Source organism: Castor canadensis, chromosome 15 (genome assembly GCF_047511655.1).
Source record: "Castor canadensis chromosome 15, mCasCan1.hap1v2, whole genome shotgun sequence".
Lineage (NCBI taxonomy): Eukaryota > Metazoa > Chordata > Mammalia > Rodentia > Castoridae > Castor > Castor canadensis.
The window spans coordinates 4,019,796-4,043,532 of NC_133400.1; the positions used below are offsets into that span (position 1 = coordinate 4,019,796).

The window sequence follows — 23,737 nt, forward strand, 5'->3', positions numbered from 1 at the left end:
AGTGTGAAGGGCTTGCCTAGCATATGGGAACCCTTGGGCTCCATCCCCAGCACTACATTAAAAAAAATTAATTAAGAAATAAAATAAATAAAGGAATGTCACAGAAGAGGACCCAGGGTAAGGAAGCAAATCATCTGAACACATAGAATGGCAAAAGATGAGGAGGGTGAGAAGCCAGGCCCAGGTGAGTGCTGGTGAATGTGCAGGCCCCATGTGAAATGCTGTGATCCTCAAGGTACCCTGGTAGGTCAATGCTAACCCATTTTACAGATGAGTAAGCTGAGACTGTGAACAATGGGACAGCTCACCCAGCATCACAGGGCTGGTACTTGATCCGGGATGAGTGCCAGGTAGCTCACAAAGTGCACAGAACGCTGCAGGGACTCTAAGCCGGGTAGGCCAGGAGAACTGTGGCTCCCTCTCAGAGCATGTGGACGGGGTGTCACCACCGAGCTGATAGCCAGGGGCCCAAGACCAGCTGGACCTTCAGGGGTGGAGGCCAAGTGCTAACTGCTGCGTGCAGTGTGCTGTGGCAGCTTTGTTCCCTCCAGGGGTGTTTCCAGGTTGGCCAGGCTCCTGGAGGAGGCAGCTGCACCCAGGAGGCGGGACTGCCTCTCTAAACACCCTGTTCAGTGTGTCAAAGGTTTGTCCTTGGCTCGACTTGCCTCCCAGAGGCCAAGTAATCTAGAAAAATCACAGCTCGGCAGAAAACATCCCAGGCCTGTGGGCCAAGCTGGATCGTGTTGGCTGGTGGAATTCTTGGCCCACCCAACCTGTAAGTTTGTAACTATGAATGCAGAGGCCAGGAAGCACTGGGAGTCTCCAGCGGATGAGAGAGGCCATCTGGGCAGTCCTGGGGTGGTCCCTCATCTCAGATCAAAGAAAAAAAGACCTCCCCTCAGGTGCACTCCACCCAATCCTCCTTCCTTTCCAGCCTTTTCCTCCCAGCTCTGCCTGGGTTTGAGCCTTGGACTGGCTGCTCCCTAGCCATGTGAGCTGTACCAGCTACTTAGCTTGTTTCTGCCTCAATTTCCCCACCTCCAAGTGGGGTAGCACCTGTTCTGCCCTCCTGGTGTCATCAAGGGAGTTAAATGAATTAACACTTAAATGACCACTACTTGGAACAGTGCCCCGGCAAGAATTAAAGCTGTGTAAACATTAACTTTTGCTGATGACATGGACCTATGAATCAGAGGACCATCTTTTGGCTGAAGCCTTGGTTCCTACTAACATGGACAGGCTGTGCAAGCTGGCACATGCTAGTGGTCGCCTGCACTGCCAAGGTCACCAACTTCAGACATTACTCAAGCTCACACTGTGCCGGGAGGGAAGAGGATATCAACGGCCTGGACAGAGGCTGGAGGAGGTAGGGGGCAGGCATCAGTGGAGGGGTTTGCTGCACAGCTTTTCTGCCTGAGCTGCTCTTGTCTCTGAGCCTCTGGGGTCAGAATGGCTCCTGAGCAGTCACCAACTAAGGTCCCTAACCAACTGCCAGTGCCCACAGCCTGAGTCACCCACAGCGTGCTGGACCTGACACTGTTTCTCTTTCTGTCCCCTGGTAAACGAACTGACACGAGGACTTAGGATTCCAAAGTTGCAAATGTGGCTGAGGTCCAAGCTCTTTCAAGTTGCAAACCTGACTCAGGTCCAAGCTCAGCAGATAGTCCTAGTCACACGTAAGACCAGTCCCCTGGATAAAAGGCCTCCTGGAACTGTCGTGGCAAAGAACTCAAATCCACTTGCTGTGACCCCTGGCCTCCCTGCCACAGAACTGTAATTATAAAAAGTCCCAGTGTATTTATGCGAAACCAAGGGAAACCTTGGTTGTACTTCCTCAACAACCCAGCGTCTGGCATTAGACTAGGGTGACCAAGCCCTCAGGCTCCAGACTGAGAGCAAAGTGGTCACCACCAGTCCCGTGTTGCTATCGCAATTTTAATCAGCCAAGATTTACATAAAATGATAAATTCAGTTTTTCAGTCACACCGGTTACAATCCAAGCCCTCAGGAGCACACATGGCCGGTGGCTGCTGTGAGGGACAGTGCAGATTACAGAACATTCTCTTTCATTTGGGAGCATCCACTGGCTACATGACTTTGAGCAAGCTACTGACTGTGCTGGGCCTCAGTTTCCCCATCTGCAAAGCGGGAGTTCACCTAGTCCTGCATGCCCATGTGGGGAGGGGGGCTCTTTAGGAACTGAGGGCTCCACAGTAAGCAATGTTGAGCAAAGTCACAGCCCTCCTGGAGCTGAATGTGTACAGAAGGGACAATGATAGCATTTATCTCTGAGGGTTAGTTTTATTTTTGGCAGCACTGGGGTTTGAACTCAGGTCCTCGAGATTGCTAGGCAGACACTCTTACTGCTTGAGCCACTCCACCAGCCCTTTTTTTTGATGGGTTTTTTCAAGATAGGGTCTTGTGAACTATTTGCCAGGGGCTGGCTTAGAACAGAGATCCTCCTAATCTTTGCCTCTTGAGTAGCTGGGATTAAAGGCATGAACCACTAGTGCCTGGCACTGAGGGTTATTTTGAAGATTAAATGAGACAGAGCAGGAAAAGCATTTAACATTTCAAGTGCTTAATAAGCAGTAGCTATTATTATTAGGATTGTTATTGTAATCCTGAGACAATAATATCTGGCTATGTATCCAAGACGGCCTTGAACTCTCCACTCTCTTGCCTCAGCCTTCTGAGCTCCGGGATTACACGCATGCATCACCATGCCCATTTTAGCTGCTATTATTACTGGTAATCTGCCCTGCGGTCTTCTCCCACAGTCCTGCTCCACAAGATGGTCAACACGTAGCACTTTCTATCCTGCACCCATGGCAGACATTGCTAACTGATCACCGTACACTTCTGCCCGGCTCAGAGGTAGCTGTGGGATCCTAGAAGCTGGGCATCAGGCAGCACTAACAGACACACATTCTGAGAACTCACATTCACCCTTCCAACATTACCTCCAGGTCCCAAGAACTCTTTGAGGCTGGGATCCCTTCAGAACTATCTGCAGAACTCAAGTTCAAACTCCTGCCTCTCTTTGGGGAAGTGACAAGTGTGTGGCCAGTACCTTATCAGCTGAGCGGCTGTTCCTTTCTGACCTGGTGCCAGATGGCTTCTTGCTTGACTGCCTTGGGAGTGGGGTCTCACCAGGGCTCCTGGTGTCCAAGCCTTTTCCTCTGCTTTCCTCAGGAAAACCTGGTTGTTTCGAGGCTGGGCGGTCGGCTCTGGCCAGAAAGGGCTGAGTGCAGATGAAGTGGGGGAGACAGGCGCTGAGCACAGTTGCAACATGGCAAGATAAGGAGGGCAGAAACCGGCCCTTGCTGGGGGAACTGAAGGAGGGAGGAACACTGGGTCCTGGGGAGTCTGCTTCATCAAGAGTTGTCCATTCACCCCACGTCCACCTTCTGCAGCCAGACCCTGTCCTGGCTCCTACCCTCCCCACAGCAGGGGACACCTTGGGGTTTCCTCTGCACTTCAGGTCGATTTGGTTTTGCTGGTCACATCCACTCCATCAATCACTCAGTACAGCAGGCGGTACCAACGCAGTGTGCAGATAGTCTCAGCCCAGCGCTAGCTCCTGGCCCCTAGCAGCTGTGTGACCTTGGGCACATTTTGCAGTCTCCTCTGTGAAATGAGGGTCACAGTGAGCCTACCTGAAGATTTAGTGTGATATTTCATGGAAAAGCCTTAGCACAGTGACTGGGATGCTATAAATAAGTGTCCTACACTTGCAGCTACACACACACACACACACACACACACACACACACACACACACACGTAGCCATGTGACCCAGGACTAATAGCAGCCTAGTCCTTGGGTGTGTCATCCGAACAGGGCCAATCAGAGTCCTTCCCTGAGATTTCCATATTGTTGCTGGGAGAGAGAAGGTCTTTCTGTCCTGTCAGTAACTGGGGATGATGTTAGCTCAAAGTTCTCTAATGGAAGTAGCTGTCCTGCAAAGAAGAGGAACGGAACAGAGATGAAGGAGGCAGAGGAGAGAGGGGATGCAGATGACCAGGTGTAACCCCTGTGTCCTGCTGTTCTTTTCTGTCTTTCTTTCTTTCTCTCTCTCTCTTTCTTTCTTTCCTTCCTTCCTTTCTTTTCTTTCTTTCCTTTCCTTCCTTCCTTCTTTCTTTCTTTCTCTCCTTCCTTCCTTTCCTTCCTTCATTCCTCCCTTTCTCCCTCCCTCCCTCTCTTCCTTCCCTCTTTCCCCCTCCCTCCCATCCGTCTTTTTTTTTTTCCTAGTACAGGGGATTGAAGCTGGGACCCCTCACATGGTAGATAACTGCTCTCCATTTGAAGCCACATCCCCAGTCCTTTTGCTTGTATTTTGTTTTTCAGACAGGGTCTCACTAATTGTTCCCAGGGTGGCCTCAAACTCAAGATTCCCTCCCTGCCTCAGTAGCCGGGGTGACAGGCGTGCGACACTGTATCTGGCTTGCACCTCTTCTCTCTGTGGGCAGTTACGCATGCCAGTGCATTTCCTCTCTTCCCTTTCCTCCCCCAGACTCATGCCTCAAGCTGGCGTGGTCTCTGCTTGCCCCCTCGAGAGGGCTGTGTCCCAGCTAAGGCAGGGTCTGTTGCTATTCCAGTCTGTCACACTCTGGGATGAAGACGTGTTTGTGACTGTCAGTCTGTGTTCAAGGCCAGGCCATCCCCACACTGTTGATCCCTTTCATATTTTTCTTTCCAAGTTACAACACGCATGTGATCCCAGGATGTAGGAATATAGGATAGGGGTGTAGAACAGGGAAACGGGAAGCCTGTCTTGGAATGCAGTCACCACCACTGCCCAGTGCTCTGCGGACTGTGGTCAGCCCTGTGCGACCTCTTGGGCTACTGTATGAAATGGATCTCACCGATGATCCATCCAGGAGACAAGAGGGGGACACATTGGGTACTGGCTCCTACACCCCCACTGGTCAAGGGCAGCCCATGGGTGTTAACTCCCATAGTCATTGTCTGGGTTGTCCAGGGCTGAGTCCCTAGGGGGCGTGCCGTGGAGTCGGACAAGTCCCGGGGCAGTCAGGGAAAGTCAGATGATTCCAGGCATGGTCTCTGTTCTTTTGTTTTTGCCCAAAACATTGAGACCTGTGCCAAATGGCTGGAGAAAGACGAGGTGAGAAGAGTGGGCGTGGTGGCACACACCTGTGGTCCTGGCTACTCAGGAGGTGTAGGTAGGAGGGTATTGGTCTGAGGCTGGCAAAAACTTGAGAGCCTATCAGAAAAATAACTAAAGCAAAACAAGGACTGGGGGCATGGTTCAAGTGGTAGAGTGCCCACCTAGCAAATATGAGGCCTTGAGTTCAAACCCAGTACCAGAGAGAGAAAGAGAGATGTGGGAGAGAGGACTGGAAGGGTGTGCCTTCACCAGGCAACTGTGTCTCACCTGACGATTGATGACTACAGTCCCACCTGTACTGGAGCTGCATAAATCTGGATGGGAACCCTAGAATCGGGGTGGGTGGAGTGGCTCAAGTGGTAGAGCACCTGTGTTGCAAATGTAAGGCTCTGAGTTCAAACCCCAGTGAAACCAAAAAAAGAAAGAGAACCACAGAATGGCCACTGGCATACCCTTGGCACCTTGTTGGCTATCAATCTCTTGCAAAATCCCTTTTCTGGTCCAGATGTCACCCCTTGGGTGTTAGGAGAGTTGGCATGCCTGGTCTGCAGACAGATTCCCTGCTCCTGTCCCCTCCCCGATTATGCTGGCAGGCTGGCACTGGCTGCCCTGCACATTCCCAGCCATCAGCCTCAGAGAATTTCTGACTCTCTCTCTGCTGGGGATCAAACCCAAGATCTCATGCATGCTAGGCAAGCACTGTACCACTTTAAGAAGTGTTCTGGCCGCATTAATTAAACACAGCCACACAAGTCATCAGCTAGTAGGGCGCCCTGGCTAATTCCCACAGGTTTGATCTTTGAGTTCTCTGTAACTGGAAGCTAACGTTGACAGATACTTGCCTAGTCTACTTCCCCATGACTTCTTGTTGAGTTCAGCCAATGGGAGGCACCGGCAGCAGATGTGTGCGTGTGCGTGTGTGTGTGTGAAGCTGCCCCCTCCCTGCTTCAAATGGCTACTCTGCAGGTGACTGTGTCCCTCCTGACCACAGCAGCAGGCCATCTGTAATGCAGAAATTATTCTGACATAAGAGAATTATGCTGACTCTTTATTCAAGACAATTGCAACAAGAGAGAGAGCTAGAACTCAATTGCAAATGTAGGAAAGACAGCTGAGGGTTCATAGCTGACAGGCAGAGAGAGGGTGAAGAATGGGAATTACTAAGAGGCAACGTCAAGATGACTGGCTCACACCTATAATCCCAGCTACTTGGGAGGTGGAGATTGGGAAGATCGTGGTGTGTGGCCAGCCTCGGAAAAAATTTAGTGAGACCCTTGTTCTCGGCCAATAAAAGCACGGGTGTGGTGACTGGAGCCTGTCATCCCAGTTATTTGGGAGGCATAGGTAAGAGGATCAAGATCCAGGCCAGCCCAGGCAAAAAACAAGAGATGCTACCCGAAAAATAACTAAAGCAAAAAGGGCTGGGGAGTGACTCATGTGGTAGGGCACCTGCCTAACAAGTTCAAGGCCCTGAGTTCAAACCCCGGTGCCACAAAAAAAAAAAAAAAAAAAAAGAAAAGAAAAGGAAAAGGGCGTGTGATTCTTGCTCCTATGGACTGCCCAGGGTTCTTTGCTAAAACTGAACAGGGGCTGAGGTGGAGGAGAAAGCTCCACTGAGGCTGACTGAGAAGTGAAGGAGGGACCTGGGGCTTCTCCATGGCCTCCCAGCCTCCAGCAGCTCATTCCCCATCCTTGCATGTTCAGGCCTGGCATGGTACCAGCTCCTGCTCTGGGCACCTCAGGAGCCAGTGCTGGTTTTTCCAGCACAGCCCTCAATAACTCCAAATTCTCCTTAAGGCCAGACAGTGGATGCACCTGTAGTCCCTGCTGCTTAGAAGGCTGAGGTAGGAGGATAGATAGACCCTGCTTCAGAGTAAACAAACATTTTCCTGTTCAGTCCCCCTGATGTGCCTTCTGTCTGCTCTCAGTGCTCTGACTTCCTCCGGGGGACACTTTCATTTTCAATCCGTTTATCTCTCGTTCTCCAAGCCAGCCAGTGCAGTTGGTCCTGTCCTCCACACAGTCTTTTCGAGGGACTGAAATTCTGCTTAAGATCAGTTGGAACACACAGCACTGCACAGCAAAAAGCACGGAAAGACCCACAATCAGATCAGGAGACCTGGTCCGAGGCCTGGCACTCTTACATCCCACATGTGTGACAATGTACAGATGGACAGGCCTCAGTTTCCCCATCAATAAAATGGGCAAAAATGTGCTCAGCAGTGCAGTGCTCGCCTGGAATGCTCGAGGCCCTGGGTTCCATCCCCAGCACTGTAAAAACAAACACAGTAATTCTTGGCCCTGCCTGTCAGCCTGAAAGCGCACTGCCTGGTATTGTGAGGCCAGGAGGAGTAGTTATTGATCAAAAGAATGAGTGGATGATTGAGATGAACAATGCCTGAAAGACACCTGCACCTTCTGATGTCTAAGCAAATTTGAATTTTTCTTTTTGACAGTACAGGCGTTTGAACTCAGGGCCTACACCTTGAGCCACTCCACCAGCCCTTTTTTGTGAAGGGTTTTCTCGAGATAGGGTCTTGAGAACTATTTGCCTGGGCTGACCTCAAACCATGATCCTCCTGATCTCTACTTCCTGAGTAGCTGGGATTACAGGCATGAGCTACCGAGCCCTGCTGAAGCACTCACTTTGTAAAGATGCCCTCCTCACCAAATTCCACTTCCTTGCCCCATGAGGTTAGCAGACATGTCCCCTTTCTTCTGTGCGACACTAGTCCGAGGTGTGCTGAGCCTTCTTCCCGTGTGCTCCTCCCTTGCTCCTTGGCGTGAGCCACGTGCAAGTGCCATCAGTGTCTGTGCAGGGCGGCTGTGTTTATTATTGTTGCTCACTGATTGCAGTAAACGCCATGTTAATTTCGGGAGTGAGGGCAAGAAGAAGGATTTTGTTTGTATGAGGACGCAGATGAAACTTCGGAGGACTTGATGCAGTGAGAGATTTGAGCGGGAGGAGACTTGGGAGTCAGGGCCGGCTCTGCTCACGGGCTCCACTCCTTTGGACCCTCCGCGGCTGGTGCTCCAGGAAAGAAGGAATGGTCATATACGTGAGGGCGAGGAAAACCCAGAAGGTGCATAATTTTGTGCAAACATGGAGGAGGAGACTTAACAATTGTTACAGCTATTGATGCAGTCGGCGTTCGGTGATGCTGATCTAGTCACTGACCAATGCTGCGGCCTTGGGGCTTTGCAGATTGTCTTTCACCTCTCCCTCTCCGTGACTTTCTAGCATACAACACATTTCCCTAAAAAATCATATATAAGACTGAAGTTACATTTTACTTATTTCTTTACTTGTGGGACTGGGATTTGAACTCAGAACTGCATGTTTGTCGAGTAGGCACTCTACTGCTTGAGCCACACCTCCCATCCCAAGTTTGCTCTTATTATTTTGGAGATGGTGTCTCTTGAACTACTTGTCTGGACTGGCCTCAAACTGTGATCCTCCTGATCACAACCTCCCAAGTCATCAGGATTACAGGCACAAGCCACCGGCACCTGGCTGAAATTACATTTTGAATGTTCTGGGGGGATCGTGTGTGTGTGTGTGTGTGTGTGTGTTAGTTACTAGGATTTAAACCCAGGGCCTCATGCTTGCTAAGGCAGGCGCTCTACCATTTCAGCCACATCCCCAGCCAGATGTTTTTTTGGTTTGGTTTGGTTTTGGTAAAACTAAGGACCCAGGTTTCATAGATTGTGTTTGCTTCAAGTCAGGCAGACACAGGAACACCTCCCTGCCTACGAGGAATTCACGCTGATAAGGGGAAAGAGGACAGTCTTTTGCAAAGCAAGTAAAATTCAACTGACAACACAAGATCCTCTTTGTGACTCAAATTTCTCTGTCACAGCAAAAGCAGGAAGTAGCTCAGATCAGGAACGGTCACTAAGTGAAGAATGGGCTTCCACAGCCCTTCACTGTGACAGGGAACTTACTACCTGTTTCCACTGGAAAGACCCCCTTCCTCCATCCTATTGAATCCCCACCTGCAGTGCCTGCCACCGCGCTGCAGAGTCCCTGTGGGAATTCCACCGTCTGTGGCGAGACAGTGCTCCCGGGGATGGAGCACCTGCTCCTGTCTCAGGAGCACCGTGAACCTCTCTCCTGTGCATAAACTGTCCCTTGGTTACCTGCCCCCCTTAAGCGCTGTGGGGCCCTTTTTGGGTACCAGTTACCATGGTGGAGCACATTTTTTTCTTCCCTGGTTCTGAGTGAGAGTCCTGCCCTGGAACTTGCTAGATCTACCCTTCCCCCTGGTGGGGGAACCTGGTGGGGCTGGGGGAAGAACCTCACCTTGCAGGTTATGTGGTCAGTGGCTTCCTGCAGGGTCTGCCAACCCAAGACTAGTGGAGACCCAAGACTGGCAGGAGGGGGAGAAGAAACTCCTGATGCGTTGCCACCCTCTCCAGAGCACACGTCCAGCAGCCGCACCTCCTCTGGGCTCCAGCTTTCCCTGGGAGGCCCAGTCTCTGGGTTGTAGTGTTCCCCTCTCCTCACTCTGGTTGCTAATCTCTGTGCTGAGAGGCCTCACCAGTCTGCCCGCCTGTCAGCAATCCCATCCCAGGCAAGACTCAGCACTCATTTCCTCCCAATCTACTCAGATGTGCAGATGATCGCTACTGTTTTCAACGAGGAGTCTAGCACTGGGTGTGTGTTCTAGCAACGCTTTTTTTTCCTTTTGAGATGGGCCTCACTCTATAGACCAGGTTGATCTTGAACTCTTGCTCCTCCTACCTCTGTCTCCTAAGTGCTGGGATTAAAGATGTGAACCACCACTCCTGGCTTCAGTAATATTTTAAGTCATGAACAAACATATAGATTTGAGGGGTGAACTTAAAACACCAGCTGACCTGTTGACTTTCACACACCTTCTCCCCATATGATCTCATACCCTCTGTGGGGTGCTCCTTCCTCAGAAGAGGAAACTGCAGCTAAGAAAGGTATAAAACAGCCAGGGTTGGGGTGAGCTCCTGCTCAATCCTTACCATTAGAGCGCTCTGCCCTGCACAGCCACTGGGCCTCTGCCTAAGACTCCTGGCAGCTGGACCCTGGGTCACACAGCCTGGCCAGCGGCCACTCAGCCACCCTTTTGTGCTCCCTCAGCCACAGCTCTGGAGCTTCCTCATTCAGATTTCCTGGGAGCTGTTTGGCACTTTGATGATCGGTGAGACCGGCACAAATAGCCTGTTCTACAAATAAATGTCTGCAAGACACCTGCCTCAGAGTGACAACCACCTTGCTGAGAAAGCAAGTTTCAGGGTTGTGTTTTATCTGTCTCTCATTTCAGCTGAGGTGGGATTTTTTTTTTTTTTTTTTTTTTTGTAGCCTCAAGGAAAATGTGGAAACCAGGACTGTGACCTCGAGGAGTCTGTTTGGTTTTTGCAATGATGGTGCAAGTCCCACGCTCTTACAAAGCAGCAGAGATGCCTCAAGGCCTTGAAGCTGAGCTACCTGGCTCAATGTCAAGGTCTCCAAATCCTGCTTCTTGGTGTAGAGCCCGAAACCTCTGAGGGTGGACAGCCCGTGCAAAGGGTGTCTCCACAGTGTTCCACCCCAAGGGATGGCTTGCCTCCTCATCTGTGTTGGTGTAGGAGCAGTGTCTTCTGCTGATGTGCGAATTAACAGAAAATCCTAGGAAGGCACTTAGAGGGTACCTGTCTCACTGGCATTAGTTCTATACAGCAGAGTCCCGAATTGCACACAGGATGTGAGCTAGACTTTTATTAACCACACATCATACCGTGACAATTCAGCCTTTGTCCGTGGCTCATCTCCTGTGTCAGTATCAGATTTAAAAATGTCCTTCAAGCCAGGTGCTGGTGGCTCACCCCTGTAATCGTAGCTACTTGGAAGGCAGAGATCAGGAGGATTGCAGTTCAAAGGCAGCCCAAGCAAATAGTTCATGAGACCTTATTTTGAAAAAAACCCATCACAAAAACGGGCTGGTGGAGTGGCTTAAGCAAGGTGTAGGCCCCGAGTTCAAACTCCAGTAGTGCAAAAGAAAAAAAAGTCACTACCCAGCAAAGGCCAGTCTGGCACAACTTGCATGTAGTTACATGAAATGTTTAATAAGCTGAATTTTATCCCCAATGTGTAAACATGGCAAGACTAAACCTGTGCCTAGTGATATCAATCTACCTGTGAAGCCACAGGAACACAGACACATTTATACTTCACCTGTCAGCTGATCATCTTTTTATCCTTCCCAGGTGGCAGGAGGAAGGGCCAGGTAACAGTGCCCAGGAAAGATGTGGGAAGCAGGAATACTATACACTAGACAAAAAGTCATGGAGACAAGAAAGCCTCAAGCACTGCATGGCCTAGGGGGAAAAGACTCACAGGATAGGGAAGGAGTTTAAGTAACTGCAGCTTAACATGGAGAATGGAGCCAACGGGATTCTAGACTAAGAAAGAGTAAATCAGCATCTGCATTTTTTTTTTTTTTTTGCTATTCTGGGATTTGAACTTGGGACTTAATTTTTGCTGTGGCTACACTTGAGCCACAGCCTAGCTCAACTTACCTGGCATTCCTCAGACATCAAAAACTTGATGATGAGAATTTCTTTTCCTTAAAGGAGGTCCTAGTCTTCATAGAGGGCTGAAGGTGTGGCTCAAGAGACAGGGTGCCTGCTTTGTAAGCTGAAATCCCTGAGTTCAAACTCAGTCCCCCACAAAAAAGCACAGATTGCTGACTGGAGGCCCAGGGCTTGCTAAAAATGATCTTAAATGTCAACGTGCATTTCTACACCAGCAATTTAGTGTATTCTTGAAGTTGTGTGACTGCCATCCCTAGCTAAGTCCGGGACGTTTTCCTCAAGCTCCACACCTGTTCTCCACCCAAACTGATCAGCCCGGCTCCTGGTGACACCAATCTGTCACGTGGACATGTCACATCAACAGAGGCACACGTTGTGCCGCCTTCTGCCTGGCTTCGTGTTTACATGGTTCATTGTGTTACAGCACAAATTGGTCCTTTTTTCCTCCCCACCCCCCTTTGAGATAGAGTTTCTATCATGGCCTTGAACTCATGATCCTTCTGCCACCACCTCCTGAGTGCTGGGATTACAGGCGTGAACTACCATGCCCACCCTAGTCTCTTCCTTTTATGGCCCCATAATATTCCATGGCACGAATACATCACATTTGCTCTATCAACTCTTCAGCTGATGGAAATTTGGGTTGTTCCCATTTTTTTGACTATTATGCACAATGCTGCTATTGAGGATTCAAACACAAGTTGTTATGTGGCATGTTTTCCTTTCTCCTGGATGAATGCCGAAGAGTGGAGTTACTGGGTCACACGCTAACTCTGCATTTGACATCTCAGGGAACTGACACACTGTTGTCTAAAGCAGTCTCGTCATTCATATTCCCACCAGCAGTGTGCGAGGGCCCCCGCCCGTTTCCCCATTTCTTCACCAACACTGATTATTGTCTGTCCCGGTGGGGGTGAAGTTCGTGGTGCTTTGGATTTGCATTTCTCTGATGACTAATGTCATCCAGCATCTCTCCATGTACCTGTTGGCCACTTGTACAGCTTCCTCAGAGAAATGTCCCTTGATCCTTTGCCTAGAGCCAGGCATGACGGTGCATGCCTGTAATCCCAGCACTCAGGAAGCAGAAGCAGGAGATTTGTGCATTTGAGACCAGTCTGGACTGACAGTGAGACTGTCTCAAAAAACCCCAACAAATTAAAAATTAGGAAAAAATCCTTTTCCTAATTTTTAATTAATTGATTGCCTTTTATTGTTGACTTGTGAGAGCTCTTCATATATTCTCTGTAGACCCTTTCCAGATAATCACCTGCTCAAGCTTTTCCTATTCTGTGTGTTGTCCTTTCTTTCTTTGGTGTTTTCTTTCCCCCTCCCTCCCTCTCCCCTCCTTTCTTTCTTTTATAGCTCAGGCTGGCTCTTAAGTTTACAATCCTCCTGCTTCCATTTCTGGAGTGCTGGGATTACAGCCATGTACCACCATGCCTGGCTTCTGTGCAGTTTCTTGAAGGTGTTCTTTGTTTGTTTTTTGGTGGTACTGGAGTTTGAACTCCTGATCTCTGCCTTCTGAGTAGCTGGGATTACAGGTGTGAGGCACTGGCACTAGTCTTGAAGGCGTCCTTTGAATCACAAATTTTTTAAATTATGATGAGGTCCAATGCATGTAATGTTTTCTTTTGTCACTTCTCATATTTTGTGTCACATCTAAATCATTGCTTAATCCAAGGCTATAGAGATTTATGTTTTTGTTGTATTTTTTGGTGGCATCGGGCTTTGAACTCAGTGCCTTCCTCTTGCTAGGTGGATACTCTACCTCTTGAACCACACTGCCAGCCCACTCTAGTTATTTTTCAGGTAGGGTCTCAAGTTTTTGCATGGAGCTGGCCTCAGACTTCAGCTCTCCTCCCTTGACTCCAAAGTACCTAGGATCACAGATGTGCACCTGCATTCCTGGACTCTTTTTTTTTGAGACAGGGGCTAGGTATGTAGCCCCAGCTGGCCTTGAACTCGAAATCCTCCTGCTTCAGCCTCCTGAGTGCTGGGTAAGTCTGTGTTCTCATCTGAGATTAACTCCCACCCTTACTTCTTTGGCCCATTTGAGTTAATTTTTGTACACAGTGAGAGGCATGAGTCCAACGTCATGGTACCCATTTCTCCTGTCACTGTTTGGTGACAAGTATTCTTGTCCTCTGAACTGCCCTGGCACCTGGGTTGAAAATCAATTGGCCACACATGAAAGATGTCATGCTGGACTGTCAGTTCCATAGAGTAGATCTGCCTGTCTACGTCTTGGCCAGTTCCGTCCTTTTTGACCCTCTTCTCCCTCCCTCACTTCAGCCTGTTCACCACAATGAGTCCTGCACCTGCTGGCAATCGGTGTGGCTCCTTGGAGCTGGGCACACATGGTGGCTGAGTTGAGCATTGTCTCTGTCCTTGTGGCCCTGACGTTCTCCTAGGAGTGGGCAGACAGAAGAGAATAAAGATATAAAAAAAAGCAATTTCAAGGACCGGAGGAATGGCTCAAGCCTTTCTAGCAAACACAGAACCCTAAGTTCAAACCCAAGTACCCCAAACAACAACAAACATCAAATAAAAGGCAACTTCAGACTGTGATTAGTGAGAGCCATGGAAGGAAAACAGAGGTGGGCGGTTGAGAGTGACTGGCACATGGTCACAGAGCGGCTTTTTTTTTTCACAATGGGATGCTGGGAAGGGCACTCTGAGGGGGCAATGTTTGAGGTCCCAATGAGAAGTCAGCTGTGCAGATCTGGGGGTAAGGTGTGCCAGGCAGAGGGGCAGAATTTGCCTGAAGATAACACTGATACACTAAGGAGGGGAAAACAGACACAAAGAGCTACCAAGGGCCAAGCCTTGATTAAACCAAGCCTGAGTTCTACCTGATCCTGACTCAATTGTTGTTGGGCCTCTGTTCAGCCTATCGGAATCGAGTCTTCTGGCCGATGACGGACAGCATCCACACTGGAGTAAGCCTGTCCTTGTGCCCCACCAGGACCGGGAGAGATTTCTCTAGCTCAAGTTTGCACACTGCATTGGCAAAGTTTAAGAATAAGAGGTCCAGATGTTTTGCGTCTCTTGAACAACTGGGAGACTTTGCACTCTGTATGTGGCAATGAGGTCAGAACTGAGGGCCAGCCCTAGCTGGATGTGCAAGATGACCTAAAGGGGAACTGATACCAGAGTCAGGCAGGACAGACAGGACCGCCTTCTCCAGAAAAATCGACTTGCTGTGCGTTTGGCTTACTTATGTTATACGCCTGCCCCCTGCAGGCGAGGGGGTTTATGGCCAGCCTTAAACACAGGCTAGGCCCAGGGCCAGGAACGAATGAATGAATAAGTGAACTCCTGCCACTCTACTTCCCCAATTCTTTTTGTTTGCTGATTTCCTTCTTTGAGACATGGCCTCACCACATAGCTTAGACTGGCCTGGAACTTGCAAGCCTCCTACCTCAGCCTCCTGAGTGCTGGGATTACAGACACCCCCCATCATGCCCAGCCTACTCACCCTGACTTTAACAGAACATAGTGTCAAATATTTTGAGCTCTCTTCTAAGGAAATATGAACTTAATTCAATTATTTTCTATATTATGTGGATTTCCAATTGAAGCAAATCTGAACACAGGTATTTATCTTGTTTTATTTTTACCTGAGCTGGACCGCCGGATGGTAGGGTGTGCTTTCAAAGCAACTCTTTTACCAGTTCAGTCCAGTAGAGGGCGTCCGCAACAACGAACAGAGGGAAGAGCTGCAGGCGGTGTGAAGGAGGGATCCCCAGTCCCCAGCCACAGCACTCCTCCAGCAATGGGGACCACGACACGCAGCTCAGACTCCTGATGGGAGCCACTGTCTGTGGCATTTAATATTCTGAGGAGGTAATGCATTTACATGGTCCAAAATGAAATTTAAAAAATAGTACAATCTCCCTCTTACTCCACCCCTGGTTCCTGCATTACCACCTACAGGTACTGCCAGAGGTTTTCATGCACATACAAACAGGCACAAATATCTATTTTTACCCCCCACATTTTACCCCAGAGGTAGCACTGCTCTGCACACACCGTTCTGTACCTGGCACTATTTACTCAGGATACCTTGCATGTCAGCACACAGAACAGCTCCTCGCTCTTTCTCTCTTTTTCAGCTGCATGGTGCTCCACGTGTCCTGGTATCATTCTCCACTCATCTGGTCCCCCGCTGATGGGCACTCAGGTTATTCCTGACTTTCTGCTACTGGAAATAAAACAACATATAACCATGGCTGTATTTTGCATGTGTGCGAAGACACCTATGACCCAACTGTGCACAAGAATCACTGGTGGGTTTTAAAAACTCCCAGCCTCCAGGGCACAGCTTGGATCAATTCCATCAGAATATCTGAGCACTGGTGACCCCAGTGTCCAGCCAGGGCTGGGCACCACTGACCTCTAGGGAAAATTGGTTGAGACCATACAGATTTGAGGTTTTGCTGGATTTTGCCAACTGGCCTTTATAGGCCATTGTGTCAGTATTACCCACCTCCCCTCCCCACCCAAGAAGACTTTTTGTATATTTGAATGTATTTATCTTTTTTATGGATTCTGGGTTTTGAGCTTTGGTCAGGAAGATTTTTCTCATTCCAGACTTAAAGAGGAAGAGCACATGTCTTTTGGGGTTCCTTTAATTTTCTTCTTTGATTCTTTGTGGAATTTGCCCTAATCAGTGGTGTGGGGTAATGAACCCATCTCTGGTTTTCTTACCAATGACCAGTTTTCCCCACCTTTACCAGGCAGTAGGACCCATGGTGGGCTGTGTCAGGCAGGAATTTCTTTGTTTTTCTGTTTCTTTGTGGCAACATCCATTCCAACTTGTCTGCAATTGTGGCCCTGCCCACCCTTTCTTTTTGTTTGTTTATTCATTTATTTATTTGTGGTGCTGGGATTTGAACTCAGGGCCTTGCACTTGCTAGGCAGGTGCTCTACCACTTGAACCACTCTGCCAGCCCTCTTTTGTTTTTGCTTCCCTAGACCTCTAAGCTTTTTTTCTTCCCAGGTGCTGGGGATGAAACTTAGAGTTTCCAAATGCTATAGCAGCACTGCCACGAGCCACAGATCCAGCCCCAAGAACGCTGATATTCACTGGGCATTGCTCCTCTTGGGCTTCTATTTAACACTTATTTTTTAAATTTTTATCTTATTTTTGAATTAGAATACATTGACAATACAAGGGGGTTTCATCATGGTGATTTCACACATGTGTACAGTAAGGTTTTTTTTTTTTGAATGTCTACTATGTTTTTTACACGTATCCTTTCAATGAAACATTGACCAGGCAAGTGACTCTGGCGGTTACTGTTCCATTGGAGGAAAGTACTCTCAGACGGGTTCCAGAGCTTGCCCAGTGGCCTGGGCTGGAAAATGGCAGTGGTGACAATTCAAGAGCCTGGTCCCCAAGGTCCAGCGTTTTACCTGTGTAACTGGTCTGGAGGGATGAGGATGCTAAAGGAGGAGTGAATGAATGACAGCGGAGGAATGAGGAAGACAGAATGAGTCAGCTCTGGCTCTGACTGGAGGGGAGGTAGGACATGAATGCAAATAAGCAGAATACAAAGTATACAGTGAGCCCAGCAGTAGCTGGAAGCAGGCCACTTTCAACCCCTCCTGTTAAAATGCTGCATTCTTTCCAATCCTTCCCCACCCAGAATCCACAAAACCAAAGGCTGGGGTGGGGGCGGCGGCCAGCCTGTCTCCTCTGGTTTGCTGCATTCTGTAGTTCACTCGGAGGTCCCCTGGGGACCTGGGGGGCAGGGGAGGAGAGAATGAGGGGGGAGGAGGGAGATGCAGGGAGGGGAAGCGGAGAGGAAAGAAGAGGGGGGAAGGAGGAGGGGAGAAGAGAGTTTAGGGAGGAGGGGAGAGGAGAGAGAAGGGGCTTGGGGTGGGATAAACAGAGAGGATGGGAGGAGGAGATAATAAGGGAAGAGAGGGAGGAGAGGAGGGGGAAGAGAAGGGAGAAGGAGTGAGGGAGGGAGAAGCAGGGGGAGGGGAGAGGAAGGAGGGAGAGGGTGATTAGAGGAGGGTGGAGGGAAGGAAAGGGGATGGGGAGTGGGAAATGGACAGGAAAAAGGGAGTTGAGGGAGAATCAAGGGGGTTGGGAGGAGAAGGGGAGGGAGAGGAGTGCGAGGGCAGAGGGAGGGAGGACAGCGAGGAAAAAGCCCTTCCTACATTTGCCCCCCCACGCCGAGTTGCGCAATCCACCCGCGCTGGGATTGGTCACTGAAGAATTAACACGCCCCGCCCCCTCGACCGAGAAGCCAATGGCGATGGTGGGCGGGGCGAGCGGCGGCCCGTGTGGCCAATGGCGGTTGAGGGGCGGGGAGGACCGCGGACTAGGGTCCCCGCGCGCGCTGGGTCCGCAGTCACCGCCGCCACCGCGCTGGGAGCTCGCCGGCCTCGTGTCGCTGTCGCCGTCCTCCGCTGCCCAGCCGCCTTCGGCGTGTCCCCGCCGCCTTCCGATCCCTGCAGCCGGCCTGTGGCGCGCTCAGTCGCTTCTGGCAGTGTCCCCGCTGCGGCCTCGAGGCCATGGCCACCAAGATCGACAAAGAGGCTTGCCGGGAGGCGTACAACCTGGTGCGCGACGACGGCTCGTCGGTCATCTGGTGAGGAACTTTTCATTGATGTCCACGCCCCGAGCTCGCGAGGGGCCTAGCACAGAGGCCTTTTCCAAACGGGACGGATTAAGGGCCATCCCTTGCCGTGTTCTGCATCCCTACGGCGGGGACCCCGGGACGGCGCGGGAGGCCAGCGCTGGCTTCGTAGCCGCAGCGTCGCTAGCTTGTCCTGCTGCAGGTGCTGCACCTGGCGAGCACCAGCGCTGATGTGTGTGTTTTTCTCTTCTCCCAACCCAAAGGGTGACTTTTAAATACGACGGCTCCACCATCGTCCCCGGCGAGCAGGGAGAGGAGTACGAGCACTTCGTCCATCAGTGCACAGGTAGGGGGCGATTTGCGTCTTCTGGAAGATCCCGGGCACGGGTGGGTCGGGGGGGAGACAGAGGCCAGACTGGTGCATCTGGCACTGGGTGTGGGAGGCACCAGATTTGAGCTTTTGGAAGCCTCCTCCTCGCTGGCCACCAGAGCAGCCGAAGTGGCCTGGCCTGGCGTCCCGGCTCCAGCAGTGGCCTCTCCAGGCAAGCGGGACGGCTTCTTCGCCCTCTGTGGATCACTGGTTTTCCAGGGTCAGCTCCTGCAGTTCCAAACTCCATGTGCAGCCTTAGCACCATCCCCTTTGGCTAGTCAGTGAGCCAAAATAAAAATGACCCTCGGGCTGCTTGCTACAGAAAGGAAGGGTCAGCCGTACCCTTTCTCCCACTGAATCATTGTCCCTGCTCTGATTATGCACGTGGTTTTAAATATGAAGAACATAGAGCCAGATAGAAGAGAACGTCCAGCCTGTGGTTCCATTTTTGTGAAATTCTAGAAAAGGCAAAACTAATCAGTGGTGTGAAAAGTCCGAATAGTGATTCTTTGGAGTAGGTGACCATTGACTGGGGGAGGGGGCATGCAGAGGCTGCTGGGAGCTGGAAATGTCCCATATTTTGATCGAGAGCAGATTACACATGCGTGTATGTAAGGAAAAGATTTATACATAAGATTTGGGTGTGTTATGCACTTCCCTGAGGTGTGTAACCATAAAAAGAAAGAACACATGGCGTGGGTAGCTGTAAGCCCCTCAACACAGGCAAAAGGCTTAGCATTGTTAGTAAGACCTTTAAAGAGCTGGTCTTGGTGGTGCATGTCTATAATCCCAGCACCCAGGAAAATGAGGCAGGAGGATCATGAGTTCAAGGCTAGTTTAGGCTACATAACAAATCCCCTGAATGATTCCTTCCCCCTCTCTGGTCTTTAGCTTGGGAACAAACCCTTAGACAAAGGCAGGAGCCTGGAGGTTGGGGCGTGGACTCTGAGCCAGATGGTGTGAGTTTGAACCCCCCAGAGGCCACTTCCTAGCTGTGTGTATTGGGGCAATTCACTTACCCCCCTGGGGGGGGTTCCTTACTGGTGATCTCTTAGGGGTGTTATGAGATTGATTGGGTGTGTGAGTGCTCAGGCCAGGGTCCTTTGTGAGATGAAGTACAAAATAAGCCAGACATCATGTGACTTCTTTCCTTAACTACTTTTTAAATTGAATTACATTTTGTATTTAGTACAATTCAAATGATACTTATGAAATGTGTACTATGCACCAGGCAGTACTAGGATTAGTGTGTCTGTTCTCTCAAGTAAAACAGCTTTCGTGAGTAATTTGCTTCATATATCAGGAGCAGAAAGTAATACAAGAGCTCAGTTTTAAAAGGTGCACAGGGCCAGGGTGTGGAGAGTTGGCTGGACTGGAGCACGGGCCTGATTCAGGAGCCCTGTCTCAGCCACCCTCTGCCCTTCTGCCTCTGCTGTGACCGTTTTTGTACTTTTGGAACAAGTGCAAATTCTTTTCTCCCTGCTTTTTGCACAGCCAGGAGATCAGCAGAATGTTGGCCTTGCTGGCTTTGTGGGTGAGCTGTCCTCCTGTGGGTCACCCAGCGCCCCTCCCCACTCTGCCTCCGCCTCTGAGGCTATTGTTTTCTCCAGCAAGGGGAGAAGGTGACCCAGGAAGAAAGGGCATCCTGCCCAGGATTCCTGACAGATGCTCCTGGCCTTTGGGCAGCTGGCCCAGGGCTGGCCTACGCTGGGCCAGTGGTCAGGGAACACTTCCTTCCTCCACAGGGGTGGGAGTGGGGAGCGTCTGTTGGGGGAGCTAAAAATGCTTTGCCTGCTGCTTGTTGGTCCTTGCATATGGATCTGAAGGCTCGGCTTCTTCAGTTAAGTCTGTTTCCTCTCCCAGCCATCTGGGGGACAAATGCACAAGCAAGGTCCTTGCCATGTCCTCAGAAAGCTTGTTCCTTCCTGTGCTGTGTCCTCATAAGCCAGAGGCCACAGACTCAGAACTCCATCAGTAACGTTCTGGCACTTTCTGTGTGGCAGTCACTGTGTCTGACCTGCCTCAGCTCTGTTATGCCTCAAAACAGCTTTTGTGGCAGGTACTTGTTCCTCTTCTGCACCCCTCGGAGGTGAAATAACTTGCCTAAAATCACACAGCTAGGAAGTGGCAGAGGAGGGACTTGAACCCAGGAGTCTGCTCTGGGGCCCACGCCCTCTACCACTAAGGAAGTGGTTTTGGTTCTCACCTCTTGTGGGATTGCTTGCAGATCTGAATGGAGGGATGTATTTGCTCACTGTGATGCACCCCGCCAGGTGTCCTGGCTCAGGCTTCCAAGCATCTTCTGAAGAGGTGCACAGTTACTCAGAAGCCCAGACAGCACTTAGTCTCTCCTTCGGTGAACTGCGCTGCGACTTCCTCTGGCTTGCTCTTCCTACTTCCCCTCCTCTGGCTCTGAACCCCCTTGTTCTTGTCTTCTCCCCTTAGGCTATTGTCTTCCTTCCCTGTCCCCCCTCTCCCCCAGTGTTTTCCAGAATGGAGCTGCCCACCCAGCTGCTTCCCTTCTGTCTCTCCCAGCCCAGGCCTGGCTTCTGTCCCCTGGGGCTGTTTGCTGGGCTGCCAGGCCAGCAGCTCCCCTGCTTTCTTCCCTTTCTGCTACAGGACTGGGTATTTGCAGCCTTCTGCCCAAGGCCCCTTCCTTCTTGGTCACTGTCTCTTCTATTGCTTCCTGCCCTATAGCTTAGTCCACAGGGGAGCCGCCTTTCTCCTCTGTCTCCTTCCCTGGGTGGGGGAAGGGCAGAGGTCTTCTTGACACAGATGGTTGTCAATTGCTCCAGCTTCAGCCCCTGGGGAGAGCCATCCTAGTGGCGAGACAGACCCATCCCCTTTGCCAGCAATTTCAGGGGTCCCACACTCACTGTCCTTGGCCTGCCTGAAGTTATGTGCCGATCCTTGTATCAACCTCTGAGCATCTGGGTGGCCAGGGTCTGGACCACAAGCCTGCCCCAGGAGTGGGCAAGCTCTGAAAGCTTCGAAGGGAAGAGTGGGCAAGCTCTGAAAGTGGAACAGGTTCATTGCCCCTAGCCACCCCCCCCCCCCCCCCACTTTCCTCTTACTCCTGATCTTCCTTGTCTTGATTGTGTTGTCCATCTGCTATGCCCCGCTCCCCCTATAAATCTTTCCCAGGCACATCTGTAATTAATATCAGCTCATGAACCTCTCATGGCTCCCCTCTGCCCATTGTACTAAGCACAGGCTGTCTGATTGGCTCTCCAATGCACTTGTCCCCACCCACACCTCTTGTCCTTCTTTGTGCACCCTCATTCTCACACTGTGTAACTTTCTAGTCCTGGCTGTCTTTGATTTTGGAGGCTCCCTGAACATGGAATTCCCCATATTAGCCCATCTGGGACATAGCTACCCACCCACTTAGTGTGCTCGGGACACTTGGGAATCAGAAAAGCCCTAGGTCACACCCCAACTCTGCTCTCACTCACTGCGTGAGCCTGAGCAGATGCATTCCTTTTTCCTAACCTCAGCATGCATTTATAAAATGAGAATCCTGATGGAGCCCACCGCTGAGGGGGACCAGGAGGGTTCAAAGCGATCATACACCTAAATGCCTAATCACTACTTTTGCAGTGCACTGGTGGTGTGCTTCCGTCCTGAGCTGAAGTGTGTGCACCAGCTCTGTGAACAAGGGCCGGCCCCAGGCTGGGGTGTGATGGCATTTGGCCCACGTGGGTATGCATGGACCCTTGGCTTGGGTCTGCAAGCCATTGCTGCTCCTGCTGTAGTGAGAGGTTAGCGCAGTATTGAATTGGTCTGGGTTCAGAGACATGAGGTTGAGCACACTGGGGCAGGCAAGTTGCTCAGGTAACCCTTCAGTTACAGTTGTCAGGAGGAGGATTAAGGAATTAAGTGCATCATGCCTGGGACACAGTGAGCACTCTGCAAACATCAGTAACCATGCCTGGCATTTTGTTTGGGGACTCAGGTGATGTGGAAGTAGAGCTGACAGCAGCAGGTGCGTGGTCTGTGGTGCGCCCCATAGCACCACGAGGAATAAGGCGGCATCACGGTTCAGCCCACAGAGGTCAAGAGAAGGGGGCCCCTTGCCAGCCAGACCAGATGTGGAACCTGTCGGACTACGGCAGAAGGGGTGCACGGGCCCCAGATGGGTGATGAGACAGTGGCTTGAGCTGCCTGTGAACACATTGGGTTTGCATCATGCAGTTCACCATGCTTGCTGGCGGCGTGGCTCAATTGGTAGAGCGCCTGCCTAGCAAGCGTGAGTCCCTCAGTTCAAATCCCAGTGCTGCCCCCACCACAAAGACAACCCCTCCTACCCAGAAAAACAAATCACAGATCACATTCTTTGTAGAATAGTCAGAAACCAAGTGTAAATTCAAAGAAGAGAATAAAAATCAAATTGGGGTCAGATACAGTTTTACCACTCAGAAACTTGTTCTTTTGTTCACTCATTCACTCATTCTGCTCTGTGGGCCCTGTTGTAAGCACTGGGCAGAAATGCAACGGCAGCAGCAGCAGAAGGTCTCTGTCCTTGTGGAACTGATGTCTTATTGTTATCATCCAAGATAGATCTCAGCCCCGTTTTTATCTGTATGCTTTTGTGTGTGTGTTTGGTGGGTGGTGGAGGGCATTGGGGTTTGAACTCAGGACTTTGCACTTACAAAGCAGGTGCTCTGCTGCTTGGGCCACTCCTCTAGTCCATTTTGCTCTGGTTATTTTGGAGATGGGGGTCTCATGAACCGTTTGCCTGCTCTGGCCTCGAACTCCGAGGTAGCTAGGATCATAGGCATGAGCCACTGGTGCTTGTCATGTTTTTCTATCTGTACTTTTTTTTTTTTAGTCAAAACAGAGTCAAGCTGTAGCCTTTGAGAGCCAGCTGCCCTGTTAATTGAGATTCCTGAGCATCCTTCCTGCCTTCTGGTTTTTTCCTGTAGCTGCTTTAAGATGGCTACATAGTGTTTTCCCACATCAATGCAACATTGTTTCACCAGTCCTCTGATGAGGACCCCAAGTGCTGTGTTGCAGGCAATTTTCCTCTGGAAAGAATCCAGGTGTCTGGGAGCAAATCCAGTTTTCTGGTGCAGATTTTAGAGTGGATGGGTGAA

At 50.5% G+C, this 23,737-nt stretch overlaps 1 protein-coding gene across 1 annotated transcript in view; it reads left to right on the forward strand.

The window, feature by feature from the left end:
• The first annotated feature begins 18,033 nt into the window (after window positions 1-18,033).
• Window positions 18,034-23,737, forward strand: part of Cotl1 (coactosin like F-actin binding protein 1) — a 38,524-nt gene continuing 32,820 nt past the window's right edge. Inside the window, exons 1-2 of the mRNA XM_020158549.2 lie at window positions 18,034-18,283; window positions 18,535-18,617. Of these exons, the coding sequence (XP_020014138.1) occupies window positions 18,207-18,283; window positions 18,535-18,617 (160 nt within the window). The 5' untranslated portion in view covers window positions 18,034-18,206. The remainder of the gene's footprint in view (window positions 18,284-18,534; window positions 18,618-23,737) is intronic.